The sequence below is a fragment of the Mus caroli genome, chromosome 9 (genome assembly GCF_900094665.2).
Source record: "Mus caroli chromosome 9, CAROLI_EIJ_v1.1, whole genome shotgun sequence".
NCBI classification, from domain to species: Eukaryota; Metazoa; Chordata; class Mammalia; order Rodentia; family Muridae; genus Mus; species Mus caroli.
Window position 1 is genome coordinate 119,027,746 of NC_034578.1, and position 16,162 is coordinate 119,043,907.

General features: G+C 39.2%; 2 protein-coding genes across 2 annotated transcripts in view; one reads left to right on the top strand and one right to left on the bottom strand.

Moving 5' to 3' along the window:
- The window catches only part of Lztfl1 (leucine zipper transcription factor like 1), an 18,898-nt gene extending 8,573 nt beyond the window's left edge, over nt 1-10,325 (bottom strand). The window contains exons 1-7 of the mRNA XM_021171720.2: nt 10,244-10,325; nt 7,795-7,919; nt 4,948-5,142; nt 3,569-3,629; nt 2,110-2,181; nt 673-738; nt 509-586 (exon numbers count right to left, since the gene is read on the bottom strand). Coding sequence (XP_021027379.1) covers nt 509-586; nt 673-738; nt 2,110-2,181; nt 3,569-3,629; nt 4,948-5,142; nt 7,795-7,919; nt 10,244-10,246 — 600 coding nt within the window. The 5' untranslated portion in view covers nt 10,247-10,325. The remainder of the gene's footprint in view (nt 1-508; nt 587-672; nt 739-2,109; nt 2,182-3,568; nt 3,630-4,947; nt 5,143-7,794; nt 7,920-10,243) is intronic.
- The window catches only part of Ccr9 (C-C motif chemokine receptor 9), a 95,241-nt gene that overhangs the window by 26,771 nt on the left and 52,308 nt on the right, over nt 1-16,162 (top strand). The gene's annotated exons all lie outside the window — the stretch shown is intronic.

A 16,162-nucleotide genomic window follows, 5' to 3' on the forward strand; every position in this document is an offset into this window, starting at 1 on the left:
CTGCAACCCTATAGGTGGAACAACATTATGAACTAACCAGTACCCCAGAGCTCTTGACTCTAGCTGCATATGTATCAAAAGATGGCCTAGTCGGCTATCACTGGAAAGAGAGGCCCATTGGACTTGCAAACTTTATATGCCCCATTACAGGGGAACGCCAGGGTCAAAAATTGGGAGTGGGTGGGTAGGGGAGGGGGAGAGTGTATTGGGGACTTTTTGGATAGCATCAGAAATGTAAATGAGGAAAATACCTAATAAAAAAATTAATTTAAAAAAAAAAAAAAAGAACATCCTGCCTGCTATTAAGACTTGTAATGTAAGCTAGTCCTGTAAGCTGTGACTCTTCCCTGGAAAATGGACAAAGGATAGTTTCTGAGCCAATGTAAGACAGCAATAGTGTTCAGCAGAGAGAAGGACAAAGTAGATAGAATATGATGAACAGTGATTATGACCAAAGTTTCTAATTTTATTCTCTTTAGATGTGGAAAAAATAGCTATACTGTTTTACCTGTTGGTTTTCTTGATCGAGCTGTAAATCTTGAAGTACTCTTTCCAATTTTGACTTCTCATCCAGAGCATTTACAGCCTATAATCAAAGGTAAACAGAGTACACTCAACTTATACTCTCTAGGCTAATTCCTCAATAACTGTGTTGAAAGATTCTTCAGTTACCTGTATTTCAATGGTCTTCAGCCTTGACTTTAGTTTTTCATTCTCTTGTTGAAGTCTTAAAATTTCCTTTGTGAATAAATCCAAATTTTATTATTTTAAAGATTTATTTTTATGTGTATGAATGTTTTGCCTGCATGGATGTGTGCATGTATATATATGTATATGTGTATACACACACACACATACACACACACATATATATATGTATATATATATATACATATAATGTGTGTGCAAGTGGACACTAGGTGAGGGCATCAGATACCCTCAAAGGTTAGAGTTAGAACTGAGTCTGGGTTTTCCACAAGAGTAGCAAGTGCTATTAACAACTGAGCCTTCTCTCCAGCCCCCAAATTTTATTATTTTAACCAAAAATATGTTTAACATGAAGTGATCACACTTGTTTCACTTAAAAAATAATCAAAATTATATAGTGGCTCAAAAATCCAAATGCCTTAGTTAGGAGTAAAAAGTCAACTTTCACAATGCCTGCCTGAACCCCATAGCTGTGAGTCAAGTTTAGCTCTAAGACTTATAGGTGCTTTTCTCTTAGGAACACCTTTCTCCTTCTGCTCTGTTTTCAGCCACTCTCCTTGCTTGCCATCTCTCACTTAGCTTTCTGATCCCACAACTTGGGCCTGTTCTTGGCCACATTCCTGCCACTTAGCCTGAAAACACACTACTACCATCATTTTAGTGTCCGGTGTTCAAGTTCCTTAGTCCTTAAGTAGTTTTGCTATGAGATGAACCCACCTGACCAGTCTGATTGTGCATTTTACTCCCATATACACTGTGGTTCTAAGTCATGCCAACCTTTTGTCTGCCTCTGGCCAGGAGCTATTCTGCTCTTCTACCTAACAGGCCCTTTAACTTAACCTGTCTTCATCTTTAAGACCCAGCTTAGAGGCTACCTCATTCAAGCACTGGTTCTTATCTCCTCACATCCACACAGAGCTCTATCTTTTTTATAATACTATGATACCCGCAGAACCCTTCAGTTCTCTCATCTCTGCTTCTGGAAATTTTAGTTCCTACTTTCCAATGAAATAAGAGTTTTGAGAGTGTACTAGGTACTGCACTGCTTTTTATCTATAACAACACTGACATGTGTGTACTGCCAAGAATATGGGGGTTGGGAAAGTATTTATTTTTATGCTGATAATTTCTATAAGCATTAAAAATAACCTATACATTATTGTAGATTACACATTTCAAATGCACACCAGAAAACACCGTTCAAAATTCCATGTACTTTACTGTGAAAACATCTCTCAGTCACTTCAGATTCTACAAAGTAAGCATGCCCTCTTCTGGTCACTTGGGTCCATCAATAAAACTGTGACAGACTATTTCTCTTACCTTAGCATTGTTCAGGAATAGGGGAGGAAAGAGGCAGAACCAAGATTTTCTCATTTCCCAAAATGATGAGAATATTACCTTATTTAGGAGCTCTGTAGTTCCACCTTCATTAATTGGAACAAGTTTAGGCTTTGTGATATCTATGATGGGCTGCAACAAAATGAAGAAACCAATCTAAAATTACCACAGAGTAAAGGAGGAATCATTGTGAAACATCTTCACTTTCTAAGTGGAAGACATAATCTATAAACACACCTACCACGACTTCAGCTCTACAATTGTAATGATTCTTGTTGTGTTCACTCTATTATGTCCAGTGCCTATGATGTACCTGCCCTATGAAGCTCAATATATGACAGAGATAAAAATGAAACCAAACTTCCCTGTACTCCTTTATTAATACAGATGGAAAAGAGAGACACGGAGATCATAGTCAGATTTGATAAAAATCTCTAGCTTCTAGGATTGGAATTTTCATCTGTGGTAGCTGAAAATGATTTCTGAATGAACTTCATATCATCAATCTGTAATGGCTGAGAAATTATAAGCAAATAGTAACTTAACACTTATTTGGACATTTTAGTAGCATGTCTTAAAAGTAATAATCCATGCCCTCTGACCCAAAATGTCTTAGTCGGAAATATGCTCCAAAAAAGTTATTAGAAAATATTTTCTGTGTGTTTATACATGGATTAATCTTAGTAGTGTTTAGCGATCTGTATATAGTAAGTGACAGCACAGCACATAATTGTTCAGAAGTCTACTAGGATGTCTCTACCTCCTGTCTTGGGTAACCTGTCTATGGTACACAGCTAAGAAGCAGAGTCAGGGTATAACAACAGGTATGATCACCATAACGTAGGTGCTCTGTATCAGCTAAATGAAGGGTTTACAAGGGATTGAGACTGGACTGCAGGGAGGGAGGGAGGGAAGGAGGGAGGCAGGGGGGGGGGGGGGGGGGGGGAGAGAGAGAGAGAGAGAGAGAGAGAGAGAGAGAGAGAGAGAGAGAGAGAGAGAGAACAGACAAAAACAGTTTTTTAGTTATTTCTGAAACTTTTACATCTTTTGTCTGCAGATATGAGTGGCAATTTAAGTTCTGCTCCCAACCTAAATGCTTTTCCTTTGACTGTCTCACTTTCAGCTCCACTAGTTATGTTATAAGGAGTTCAGGTACCAGCTATTGAGAAACACAGGAAGCTAAGGACATGCTTCAGTGGATAAAGCACTTACCACACAAATGTGAGGATTTACCTTTGGAGTCTCAGTACTCACACACACATCAGGTAGGTGTGGTGACCTGCCTGTAATCTCTGGGTTCAATAGGCAGACATGGGATTCCTATGACAGCTGATAAACTACCCTAGACGAATTGGTGACCTCTGAGGTTAGTAAAAGTCTTGGCCTCAGTAAAGTGGAAAGTGACCAAAGAAGACAGGCAGCTGTGCACATGTGCACCCACACATGCAAACAGGCATACATACATAGGTATAATCATATCTGTAAAAACAAATACAGACTTAGACATACTAAAATCTACCTTTTTACTTGAAGATACAAATTCTGCCTTTTCAAATTCAGCAACTTGTTCTAATAATTCTCTGAAAAATAAAAGCAAATTTAAGAGAATATTCATTGAGAATAGACTTCTAGCACACAAAAGAATAAAAAAAAATTACAAGAACCAACCTATTACATGCTAGGGAGATGAGCATAAGAGGGTACAAAACTGTTATTTAATTACAAATGGGTGAGAATCTCATGCCCCTGTAAAGCAATTTAAATCATCTATAGGTCTTGGTACTTTGTACTTGATACGTATATCGTGTCGTAAGACATAAACAGCAATGCTAATACCTATATGAATGATATTTGTATTTCTCTCTATTTCTGAGGTACAGCATGATTTCCCTATTACATAACATTTACTGTCATCTAAGAAAGAGTCTGATTTGTAGTACAGTTTTCTTGGATATGACTTAGTCCACAGTATCTACTGAGAGAGAATACTAGCATATTCCATGAAAGCCAGTGTTGTGAGCAAGCCCCTGATAATCTACCAAGATAGATATGTGGACTATACTCCTACGTACAGACCACTCTTCTATCTTCTTCAAGCATCAGCACTCAGTATTTTCTCACCAGTCACCCACTGAGAAACGGACAGCTGCAGAAGCCAAACGAACTTCCTTCCCTCCTGGAAGACTGTACTTAGCACTGCTCATCATTTTCCACTTGAGGAGAAACTGTTCAGAGAACAATTTCCAGGGCTTAGCAGCGAGTCCTTCTTGACTTCTGGCATGCATTTATTTATTTATTTTTGAGACAGGGTCTTACTGTATAGCCCAAGCAGTCTTAAGAATTGAAACTATATGTGTGAACCATGATGTCCAAGTGGCATGTTATTTCTTAGAACCAGCTTCAACTTCATTGATCTTACTAGAGGTTTTGAATTTATGAGCTTTTCAATACTGTAAGATTTTTAAGCCTTTTATAGTTTACATTTCCTAAGTTAAGTGTATGGTTTCAAATGTAGTTATGTAGAAACAAATTTGCAATGCTATTAGGCTGAATAGATGGAAATTATTCTCTAGTATATCTTCAACTGTTCTAATCTTTATTTCTTAGCAGATCAATGTATCAAGACCACTGTAATAATAACCATGGTACTAAAGATGCTCTAAGGAATAGGTACTTTAGATTGAAAAGCAGTTTCATGTAGTTGGAACTAATAGTAGAAACAGAGTATCTTTAAGAGGCCTTTGAGTGCTCCTCAAGGAAGGAATCGTCTAGTGACTGTGCCTTGCTGTTACCTTACCCAGTGTCGCACACCCCAGCCCAGGAAAATACTAGCAAAGTAATTGCTAACTTTTGAGATCATAGTTGGGCCTCTATCTCAACTGCAAGTACAAATTTTACCTGTTTTCAAGTTCAGAGATGTCTGTCTGTAGCTTTAGATACCACTTCTCAGCTTGGGAGAACAGCTGCCGTAGGAGCAGGACATTGGTGTAAGCTGTATTGATGAGCTCAGACTCCACCTCACTGTGTACCACAGCCTGCAGCCCATTTAAGACTTCTGAAACCTCATCAATGGTGAAAGTCTCCTCCACCAGCCTGAAAACAGTATGACACCATTGGCTCGTTAATCACAGGAGCAACTTACAAAATGTAACTGAAGTCAAGAGACCGACATCATGACGTTTAAAGAATTAAAGATTGCAAGAAAAACTCTCTGGGAGAGATTAAAATGATTAGATGTGGGTAATTGTTCAAATGTGTTCATTTTAAAATATAACTACATATTGAAAAATATTCCCTAAACCTTCACCTATTCTTTCTTAACTTTATAATATTATTTTTTTTTACTTTATACTCCTCTAAGTTAGCCTTATCATATTTAGTAACTTAAAAAGTCACACAGAACACATAACTCCCCCACTTGCTGTTACTTCTCTAACATTTTAATGATCATATGAATTACTTAAATATTAGTATGCCTATAACACCGCAGTTATATATTAACTTTCTTAACAGTCTAGAGACACACACAAATTAACATTTTTAAAGTACCACTATGAATCACAGAAATGAATATCTAATCAACAGCAGCATTCAAATCTACTCTTACCAGAGCTACTTGGGTTAGAAAGGAATCTCAGGAGATGAGCCATCGTCTTCAATCCCTAATTGTACAGAGGGCTTGGAGCATGGAAGAGATTTGCCTGTGGTTCCACTGTGGGTTACTAGCTCCAGCAATTTCAGTAACATGACCAACAGTTGGAGTCCTTAACAAATCCTGTGCACACCTCCTACTCTCAATGACAGTGTCACAGTAACAGAGTTTTGTTTCTTACAGCTTTGCCCCTCTAAAGTCTCTCACCCTCAGACCCTTAGCCTCACCTTTTCTTCTTTCTTTCTTCCAAACAGACAAAAATCAAACATCTTGGCATAATCATATTCAAATTAATAGAAAACACTTTTAGCACAATTACATTTCACTAAGTAGTATTTAACATACAATTCTTTAACGTTGTTAAACTAGAAAAATTTAATCATTCTTAAAAACACTTTAATTTTAGAGTCTTTATTAAAATGTTAATGTTTTCTATATTCTTTAATAGACTACACCATATTTTTGCCAGTTCCATTGCTTTCATCCACTGGGTTTAATAAACCAGATTAGGTAGTTGGTTGAACAGACACTAGTACAAGGCTAGAGACAGACACCTCCACAACAGCTAGAGACATCCTGAAGACCTTTGCTACTTACGTGTGACTCAACATTTAACTAGTTTCCATTGTTGTTTCAACAAAACTTACCAACTTTTGTTTCAAGTCAACCAACAATGTTGGTACTACCAAGTATATGTTTTATGCTGTTTTTCCCTCTCCAAATTGCTCTATATGAAAAGTATAAGTTCATAACTGTCATGTCATATGGCTCTACTTTTTTAAGAAATCACTTAAAGTTATGGAACTTTATAGAATTAAGCCCGTCACAATTTTTATCTGAAACTTTCCAGTAAGTAATGATTATCATGTGCACGCCTGACAACAGACTGTTACTATCACCCACAACTATGTCTCAATTTCACAAATCCATGGAACTTAGTGGAGTTTCTCTCAGTGACCACTGTGGTTTCTGTATTAGCATTAATCAGAATTTAATTTATCCACTTAGGATCCTTTCTTTCTTGAGAAACTTTCGCATGACCAGGTACACATGTATATAAAGTAAGTATACAGATGAGATATTTACTAATTAAAAAAAATCATAATTTTTTTTCTTAAAACAAGCCAGGTGTCGTAGTACACACCTTTAATCCTAGCACTTGGGGTGGCAGGCAGATCTCTGTGAGTTTGAGGCTAGCCTGGTCTACAAATAGAGTTCCAAAACAGTCAAGGCTGTTATAGAGAACCCTGTTTTGAAAAATTGAAGAAAAAAAAAATGTTTAAAACCACTTCTTTGGCATACATATAATTTGCCATTTACTAAACTGAAAGCTAATTTTTCATATAATGAGATGAATGTGCTTATTTTTATAGCAACAATTAGATCTTGGTTGAATATTTGATAAGGCAGGATACAGCAGCTTTAATATTTTTCAGAGTTGATTAATATTTTGATTTTACAACTATCAATGCTGAGAAAACTGCCTTGCACTAATACATAGTACAAAATGGCAAAAATATATTTATGACTATTTCACAAATGGTTGGAAATTGTCTTAATCCCAAAACAAAAGTCACTTAATGAGTTTTTAATGAAATTCAACTCAGTACCTCAAATAGCAATTTTTAAAATCAAAGACTCAACACAATAGGTTCCAGAGATATACTAACTTGATATTTACCTGCTGAGAAATGGTAAGAAAATATTAGGTCGTTGTCATAATTAAAACATTACGTCTCCCTAAGAGTAGAATACTTACATATACAGTAAAATCACTGTAATTCAAAGTATACAATAGTCTAAGCCAAAGAGTTTCAGGCAGTTTGTATTGGTGTTGGGTGGCATGATGGCCTGGGCAGTGTGAACGGTGGCTGCAGTGTGTTCAGAAGTCATATGACAAAACTGGGAAATGCTGGCAGAACACTTCAGAGTCATTTTGCATTTAATTATGAAATAATTTTTAGTGATTGCATCTTAAACCTTTTACTAATGCCAAATTTTTAAAGAATCCACATTCATTCAGTTATATGACTGAACATATGACGTTAATATGATGCAGTTTTAAGAAACTGGGCCTTAAAGTCTCTTGATACCTGCTGTCCTTGAGGTCCTGAAAGCAGGAATCTACCGTTTTAAGTCTCAAGCCTCTTTTTGAACGAGCAAAACGCATGTAATTAATGACCTCATTTTGATGGTGCTCATTTAGGCCCAACTCTGCCTGAAAAAGAGAGAACTGGTTAGTTCAGAGGCTATGACAGAAGAACTGACAATGAAAATAAACAAGGTATTTTGTTTGGCCCAGTGTACTGGTACCTGCTTTTAATCTCAGCACTTGGGAGGCAGAGGCAGGCAGATCTCTGTGCCTTTGAAACCAGCCTGATCTACATAGTGAACTTCAGAACAGCCAGGGCTACCCAGAGACAAAGTCTCAAACAATAACCAACCATGATGTTGATGATGAATATACGGCGTTGTAGCAACTGATGTATATCAGGTTGCCTTTTTGTCCTCCTACCAACTCAAATACATTCAGGTCACAATCACATGACTACTTCTCAGGAAAAGAAGAAAGACAAAGAGGTGTGGGGTATTTTTCAGACTTAAGATATGGGGTATACCTTATACCCCTGTCATCTCTAATGTCTCTGAAAGTAGACAGAGTAGGTAACTAGGATGAGCCATGACATTTTTATGCCCCAGGGCTGAAAGAACAGAAAGATGAATATGACCTCTATCCTCACCTTGGGGAGCAGCACTAACCTACTCACTAATCTAAATAAAATGGCTGCTGTGTGAGAGGAAACAAACGCCTACATTTCTTAACACATTAATTTTCAGATCTCTACAGAAACTTAACCTTACCAAATACAACCTTAAAAAATATTATCTGGCTTGAAAACAAACACTAGTCTTTTTTATAAAGTAGATGCTGTTTTAAAATAGAGAAGCTACACAGTTAGTACAGCTCTCAGACCTGATTAGAGAAGTTTCTCTGTGCAATGGATGGTGGCTAACACACAGCGCGCAGCTTTTAGGTACAGAGAATAAATAGGCTTAGCCACAACTAAGATATACATGCGCGCGCACACACATACATGCATGCATGCACACACACACACACACACACTCCCCCAGAAGGCTCAGAAACTATCTCTGGGGGAGCAAAAGACTAAGAGACAGATCAGCGAGGAACAGATCAAAACCATGTCTTCTTGCCAGGCAGTTGTTGCACAAGCCTTTAGTTCCAGCACTCAGGAGGCAGAGGCATAGGCAAAGGCAAGTGAATCTGAGTTCAAGGTCAGGCTGGACTACAGAGAGGGTTCCAAGATAGACAGGGCTATACAGAGAAACCCTGTCTTGAAACAGCAACAACAAAAACTGTCTTCTAGACATGACAGAACTGCTGGCCTAGAAACTCACAACTGTGGTCACCTGCACAAAGGTAGGCCAATCAACAATCCAGCACAGAGACGGGGAGGGGTTTATGAGATCGCACTTCTAGCTGAGGAGTTACTGACGGCTGATGATTTATGAAGGGCAGAGAGACAGTTTCTTTTAAGAGTGTGGCCCAAGGAAGGTGATGGTCCCACACACATGAGTATATGTGCAGCATAAATTGGACTAGGTAGGCTTTAAAAAAAAAAAAAAAAAACAGGACAGGAAGTAAAAAATAATTCTGGAAGACGCTAGGGGGAGGATTTAAAATACATTGTATGCATGTATAAAATCTTTAAAGGATAAAGAAAAAAATTTTAAAAAGAGTGAGCTTATTGCTTAAAGTGTTTATTTTATGTGCATTGTTTGACAAATCATCTACACCGGGTTTCCAAGTGTTATCACACTGACATAAAAGAGTAAGAACACAAACAAGTACTAACTTTTTTGTGAAGCCACTAGCAATTTTTTTTTCGTTTTTGACATCAGAAGCAGGACCAGTTCCTAGCTCAGGATGGTTTAAGGAATGGTTTGTTTTGTTTAGATGTATACAAAGTGACACTTACTAGGAATTGATTGCTGGGATATGTCAGCAACCCACTTGAGCTTCACTTTCAATAACTTCACCCCCTCTCCTTCAACTTCATTTCCGTGCTTTTCTCTATGCACAGCTATTTAAATTAATTGTATGATGAAAGGTTGGATGAACTGGCGTTTTCGCTTCAGTTTTATCTGTCTCAAAGTAAGCCCGAACTCTAATACCCAAATGGTCTTCAGACGTCCAAACAAAGAAAATAGCACCAATAATTAATCAGTTGTAAAATAAGGTGCTTCAGAAAATTAGATTCAACCAAGTTCACACAGAAAGTTGGAACCAGCCCGCCATTCTTCACCCTGGCAAATGTGTGCGGCTGTGACGGCCAGGGCTTCCCAGACCACAGCTAAGGATGAGGTGACAAAGCCGGAGAAAGGCTTCAGCAAGGACGTTCTCACCGCGGCTCGGCCGACGTGATTCCAGCCTCCCTCCCCAACGAGGCCCAGCCAACGAGGCCTCGCTCGCTCGCCCTCCGCACCCTGGCTGGACCCTCTCCCAACCAGGATACTCACCATGGTGGCGGCGGGATCAGACAGGAAACAGGGAGGCCGGCACCTGGGGCCTGAGGAAAGGAGGTTGTTTAGAAGCTGCGGGTTGCCAATGGGAACGGAGACACGTGGGCCCTCGGTTGCACGCTATCATTGGCTTTTAGTGTCACGTGACGGATAGTGCTGCGTAACTGGCTAATTTCCGCGGGTACATTGGCTTTGAGATCCGGAAGTCCCACCTTTTCTTGCCACGCTAACCTGGGGCGGTGCCTGCCGTTGCCAATGGCAACAGAGAAATTTCCGGGGGTGGGGGAGATGGGGGTGGGGGGGATTGCTGAGCGGCGCCTTAGGTGCCAGCGTGTTTGCCTACAATCAGGACAGAAGTTGGGCTTTGGCACCGGGATCCAGAGCTGGTGATTCCAGACCTCTGCCGCCTCTGAGAATAACAGGCTGAGTGAACAGGGCTTCAGCGTGACTGCATCTGGTTATGGTGCACGCCCTTCCTTCATCTGCATTATTTTATAACGCTGGCAGAAGAGAATAACTTTACCTTTTTGGAAAAAAATGTGCAAAAACATAGGTTTATATAGAGTAGTGAATTAGAGAGACAAACACTAGATTCGCCAGGAGAAGGTTGTGAAATAACGTCCTCATCTTCCTGGTGGAAGTTTTCACTTCTGAAGTCTAACTTGAGTCATTAGAATCTTCAAGTTTAACCATTGTTCCAAAGTGATGACTGTCTCTATGGTCGCCTTGCCTTTAACCCCAGCACTTGTAAAGCAGGGGCAGAAGGACCTCTGTGAGTTCAAGGCCATCCAGGGCTTCATAATGAAGCCCTGTCTTAAAAAAGACACTGTCCTATGAAAGACAAGTATAGGAAGAGGTTATCACAAATATTGGTGAACATACAACCACTCTAGGCCAGTGCTGTATCTTACACTGAGTAAACCAACATCGTGCAGAGCTGCCAGCCTTCTGAGCCTGTGAGACTTTAAAGCCGGAGGGAACAAACATTCAACATTAGCTCTGAGTTATCAAAAGTTAATTTTGATGGTGCATTTTGAGATTGTCTTTCACAGCCAATACAAAGTAGAGTTTAAAGTGAATCACAATCGGGTGCTTTTAGATGCAGAAGAATTTTAGAGACATGGTTCCAAAACGACTTATAAAGGAAGAGACTGAGAATCTACAGCTTGGAGAGATAGATGGAGGCTTTGAAGTTTGAGTCTTAAAACAATATAAATATGTTTTCAAGACAAAAACAAAAGACTATTGCCAGGTGTTCTAATACAGTGGATATTAAATACAATTCTGGTTTCAAGAATCTTCTTTCATTTTTTTCTACTTTATTCTATCTAAATGATATTAATTAGGTAGAAAATGTCATAATTGTCACAGGGGCTAAGCTTAATTACTTAAAAATCAACTTGACGGCTGGCCAGATGGTTCAGCAGGTGAAGGCACTTCCTGACAAACCTGATTACCTTCTTCAATTTTCTGGATCCATATGGTAGAAGAGAGCCAGTTCAGAACTATTGTCTTCTGGTCTCCACATGAACACTACACCACACCTGTGCTCCCCTTCCACGTATGCACATACATGAGCATGCACACACCTGCAGACACGACTTTCAAATTTCTTAAGTGAACTTAAACTTTTGTTGTTAGAACAAAGTGCTAACAGATAAGTCCTTTAGAATAAAGCTAATTTATAAAGACACGATATCTTTAGGGAAAGGTCCAATAATGAAAACATATCCATTAGTTAAATGGTCAGAACAGAACAGAACAAAACAAAATAAAACAGAAATAAGTTAAATGGATAAGAGAAGAGAAAATGTGTTCAGAAAAGCTACATGTCGTGATTAGTTGGGGAAGGCAGATCTGGAATATAACCACATGATCACTGCCATGGGTTTCAAGTCTCATCCTAGTACAGATAACAGAATTTTCTTGTCCATATTTACCCACTTACCAACCACCAAAGAGGTAAAGTTCTGCCTTCTGTTTAGGGGAGTGTCATGAGCAAGCTGTGTCAGAAACAGGCACATATGCATCTTTTCACAATATTACAATTTTTTATAAATGATAGATTCACAAGCAGCTTCAGTTTTATTGACTGAAATTTGCCAAGTATTCTTCCTTTTTTCTAATCTTTACTAATATTAATTTTTAGGCTATACATTACACATCATTCATTAAATCTATCTATAGTATATAGATGAATATATATGCATGTATATGTTACAGAAAAGCTACAAGAGATAAAGAAGCTATAGCAAAATTCCAGGAGACCTAACTGAAAGGAAGAGGCAAGAAGCTAATATGAATGCAAAGAGAATCTTGGCAAGGATGGCAGTGGGGTGAGAGGGTGAGATCAGATCAGATTGGTTGCAGATCTACTGCAGAGTCAAGCCACAGAGTCAGGCTGAAAGGATCTTCAGGGTTGAGCAGCTGAGGTGAGATGTAGGACAGTGATGGCCATGAGAGTAAAGTGAAGTACCAGGTCGTGATGGGTGGATGGGCAAGTGGGCAGACAGACTAGGTGCTCAGATGTCAGATCAATGAGGCTGTCACCACTGCGGTCAGGTATCCTTCTCTTTATGGGGTCCAGGTGAAGGTGTTGCACCTCTTCTTTAGTTTGCTGTTCGATAACTTTGCTGGTGTTCCTGATATACTTGTACAATCCCAAATTTATAAGATGATACTCTATTACCTGAGACTCCTATGTATGCTGTGTGTTTTGATCACTGCCACCCCCACCCCAACTCCTCTACTCCAATTTCAACAAGGAGTTCATGGGTATCCCAGGACTATTGAAAAGCAGGAGAAGGGGTAGTTTGCTGCCTTGCTTGAGGCTTGATACTATTACACAGGAGTCCTTTACTTAGATGATCCAGAGATAATTTATCTGCCCATGGAAGAATTAAGACCAGCAGCAGTGTTCTTATGAATGTAAGCTGAGGCACTCCAAGGTATTGGAGGCTAGTCTGGAGGTACTAGTGTTATGTTTTATAAAAAGAGAGCCAGGATTTGCTTGATAGATGGGGGTATGATGTGATGGGAGGGGTACCTTAGGGCATGGGAAGGGGAGTTGAGTAGGGAATAGAGACAGAGAAAGGCAGAGGGGGGAGAGGAAGAGTTGGGGCAGAGCGAGAAGGGGCAGAGAGAGGGTAGGAGAGAAAGAGAGTAAAAGAGAAGGGAGGGGCCAAACAGCCCCTTTTATAGGAAGCTAGGCCAACCTGGTTTGTTGCCAGGTAATGGTTGTGTGATACTTAGAAGGAATGTTAACAACTAGCTTGGCTGTGCCCAACTTCACCTTTGTCCAGGCTCTTCATCTTTTCTTCCCCCTCCTTCAGTGGCGTGGAAACATAATCTGTATCCTTACAAAGCCCATAAGGATAGATTCAATTGCTCATAATGAACCCGTCCAAGCCCAGTTAAATTTCCATTTTATCATGCTATGTCCCACATTTCTGGTCAGTGTTGTTTGATCTCATAACAAAAGTCACCATTATTTAGTATGTACAGTGAACTAGACACACTCCATCTTAGTAGTAAATCCTCAAATGTAATTACTTCATATGCAGTAGACACTGGGATTTGCACATGGAGAAAACAGCTTTGCTATGCATTGTGTTTTCAAGTAATTAAACAAGTTTTTTTTTTTTAACCCTTCGGTCTGTATTGCTGAGGAGATGAGTGTTCCCTCACAGGCAAACTCCTGTTATGCTGTGTTATCAATGCAGGAATCTGCACATAGGAGAGAGAGTGTGCACAGTGCAAATATTTCATCTGTGAAGTCCTTTATGGGTTGGGGATTTTTGAAGTAAGCGCTACAGGCACTTATCAGCTGCTAAGAGAAGGAGAATCAGTTGTCTCCAGAAACAAGCCCTCTGCTGGTTATTCATCAGACTGTATTTATATATTTGTATATATGTATTTGTAATAATAATTAAAGAAGAGATCATGATTTTGAAGGGAGTTGGGACATGGAAAGAGTTGGAGGAGGGAGAAGAAATGGTAGACATAATGTAAATACAGTCTTTGTGTATGGAATTAAAACACACAAAAATTTAAATTAAAAAGTTGAGAAAATGACAAAGCAAAAACAAACAACCACCACCACAACAACAACCAAACCAACTTACCCCCGCAAGTTAACATGAAAAAAAAAAAGTAGGAGGAAAGCTTTTGAAGTTGAGCTGGAAGTAGATTGAGTAGTGTTAGAAGAAAACCACTTTGGGGAATCATCTTACAGCAGAGTCTTTACAGTATAGCTTTATGAATTCTCCCCCAAAATCTGTCTGACTTCTCCAGATAGCCCTGTTAGTTGAGGAATTAGGCAAGACTTTTAAGAAGAAAAGGGCCAGGATGAATGATGTCCTGGTTAGTTTTTACTATAAAATTTTCACAACCAACAGTTACAGAGAAGAGGAAGTCTCCCTTGAGGGATTCCCCAGATCATATCAGCCTGTGCTATGCCTGTGGGAGTTGTCTTAATTTTTTGATTGGTGCAGGAGGATCTATTTCACTGTGGTGATGTCACTCCTGGGAAGGTGGTCCTGGATTGTGTAAGAAAGCAGGCTGAGCATGAGGGAAGGCCAAAGTGAGTCAGTAAGCAGCTTTCCTCTATGGTTCCTGCCTGAGTTCTGCTCTGACTGAACTGTTACCCAGAAGTGTAAGCTGAAACAACCCTTTCTTCCCAAGTTACTTTTGGTCAAAAGGTTCTAGGACAGAAGGGCTCACTGAGGAGCCATGGGACTTTTTTGATCTCCAGGATGTCAGAGGCTATTTTCAGTAAGTTGCAAATTTTGCTAGGGTCAGGCAGCATGGAAAAGTGCTGACAAATTAGACTTGTGAAGTATGTATTGCATGCATTGAAGGTCAGGTAAGGAAGTGGTTCACCATAAAATACAACCACCTTTAAGATATGTGGATCGTGGCAAGACTTAGAACAAATCATAGATTAGTTTCACTGATAAATCTCTATTTGTTGACAACACCCCTAATAGGAAATGAATAATAAAATTATCAAAAACAAAGCTTATCTTAAGAAAATTATCAAAAATTAGTTGTGAGGACACTTTCTTAGGAAGTAAAAAAAAAAAAAAAGTTGCTTGCAGAGACAGTCTCCAGCAAATCCTTATTTTACACTGCATGTACATATACTCATATACTCATGTACATATACTCATTTTGTTAATCTGCCTTGTGCTCAACAATTGTTCACACAGAATGAGATACATGAAAGACACTGTGGGGAGGGAAACAACAAGAGAGATGGACTGGCCCTTTAATCAAGTCACTCTCAAAGCAGACAGCAAGTCATAAGACACGTTTAGGAGAGAGCATGGATGGTCATTTTTATAATCCAAGAGAGGAGAATTTTAGAGATATATTCCAGAAGGCAGTGGGATTTTGATGAGGCCTCAAAAGTGTGGGAGACTGACGGCTATGTATGAGAGGGTTGTCCCAAATTAGAAATTAGATATCCATCAGAACCAAGAATGTAAATTTATGTTTCTTAATGGTTTCAGGGATAATAATGGAAGATAATGAATTTTGAATGAATTGCCCTCATTCAGAAATATGGACCTTTTTAGGGCTGTGGTCTTCCCTGTTTGCCTAGATTAGTGACAAACCATTTGCACTTTGTCTTAGAAAATGGAACAGAGCATTTCCGTTTGCTAAGGCAGTTTTACCTACAAAAGGCAAAGTTGTGTGATCTGACTATCCCTGTACCAACTGGGTTTATAAATGGAAGTTTTCTCTGAGAAACAGGGGTAGAAGGGGTGTCTTAGTCAGGGTTTCTATTCCTGCACAAACATCATGACCAAGAAGCAGTTGGGGAGGAAAGGGTTTATTCAGCTTACACTTCCATACTGCTGTTCATCACCAAAGGAAGTCAGGACTGGAACTCAAGCAGGTCAGAAAGCAGGA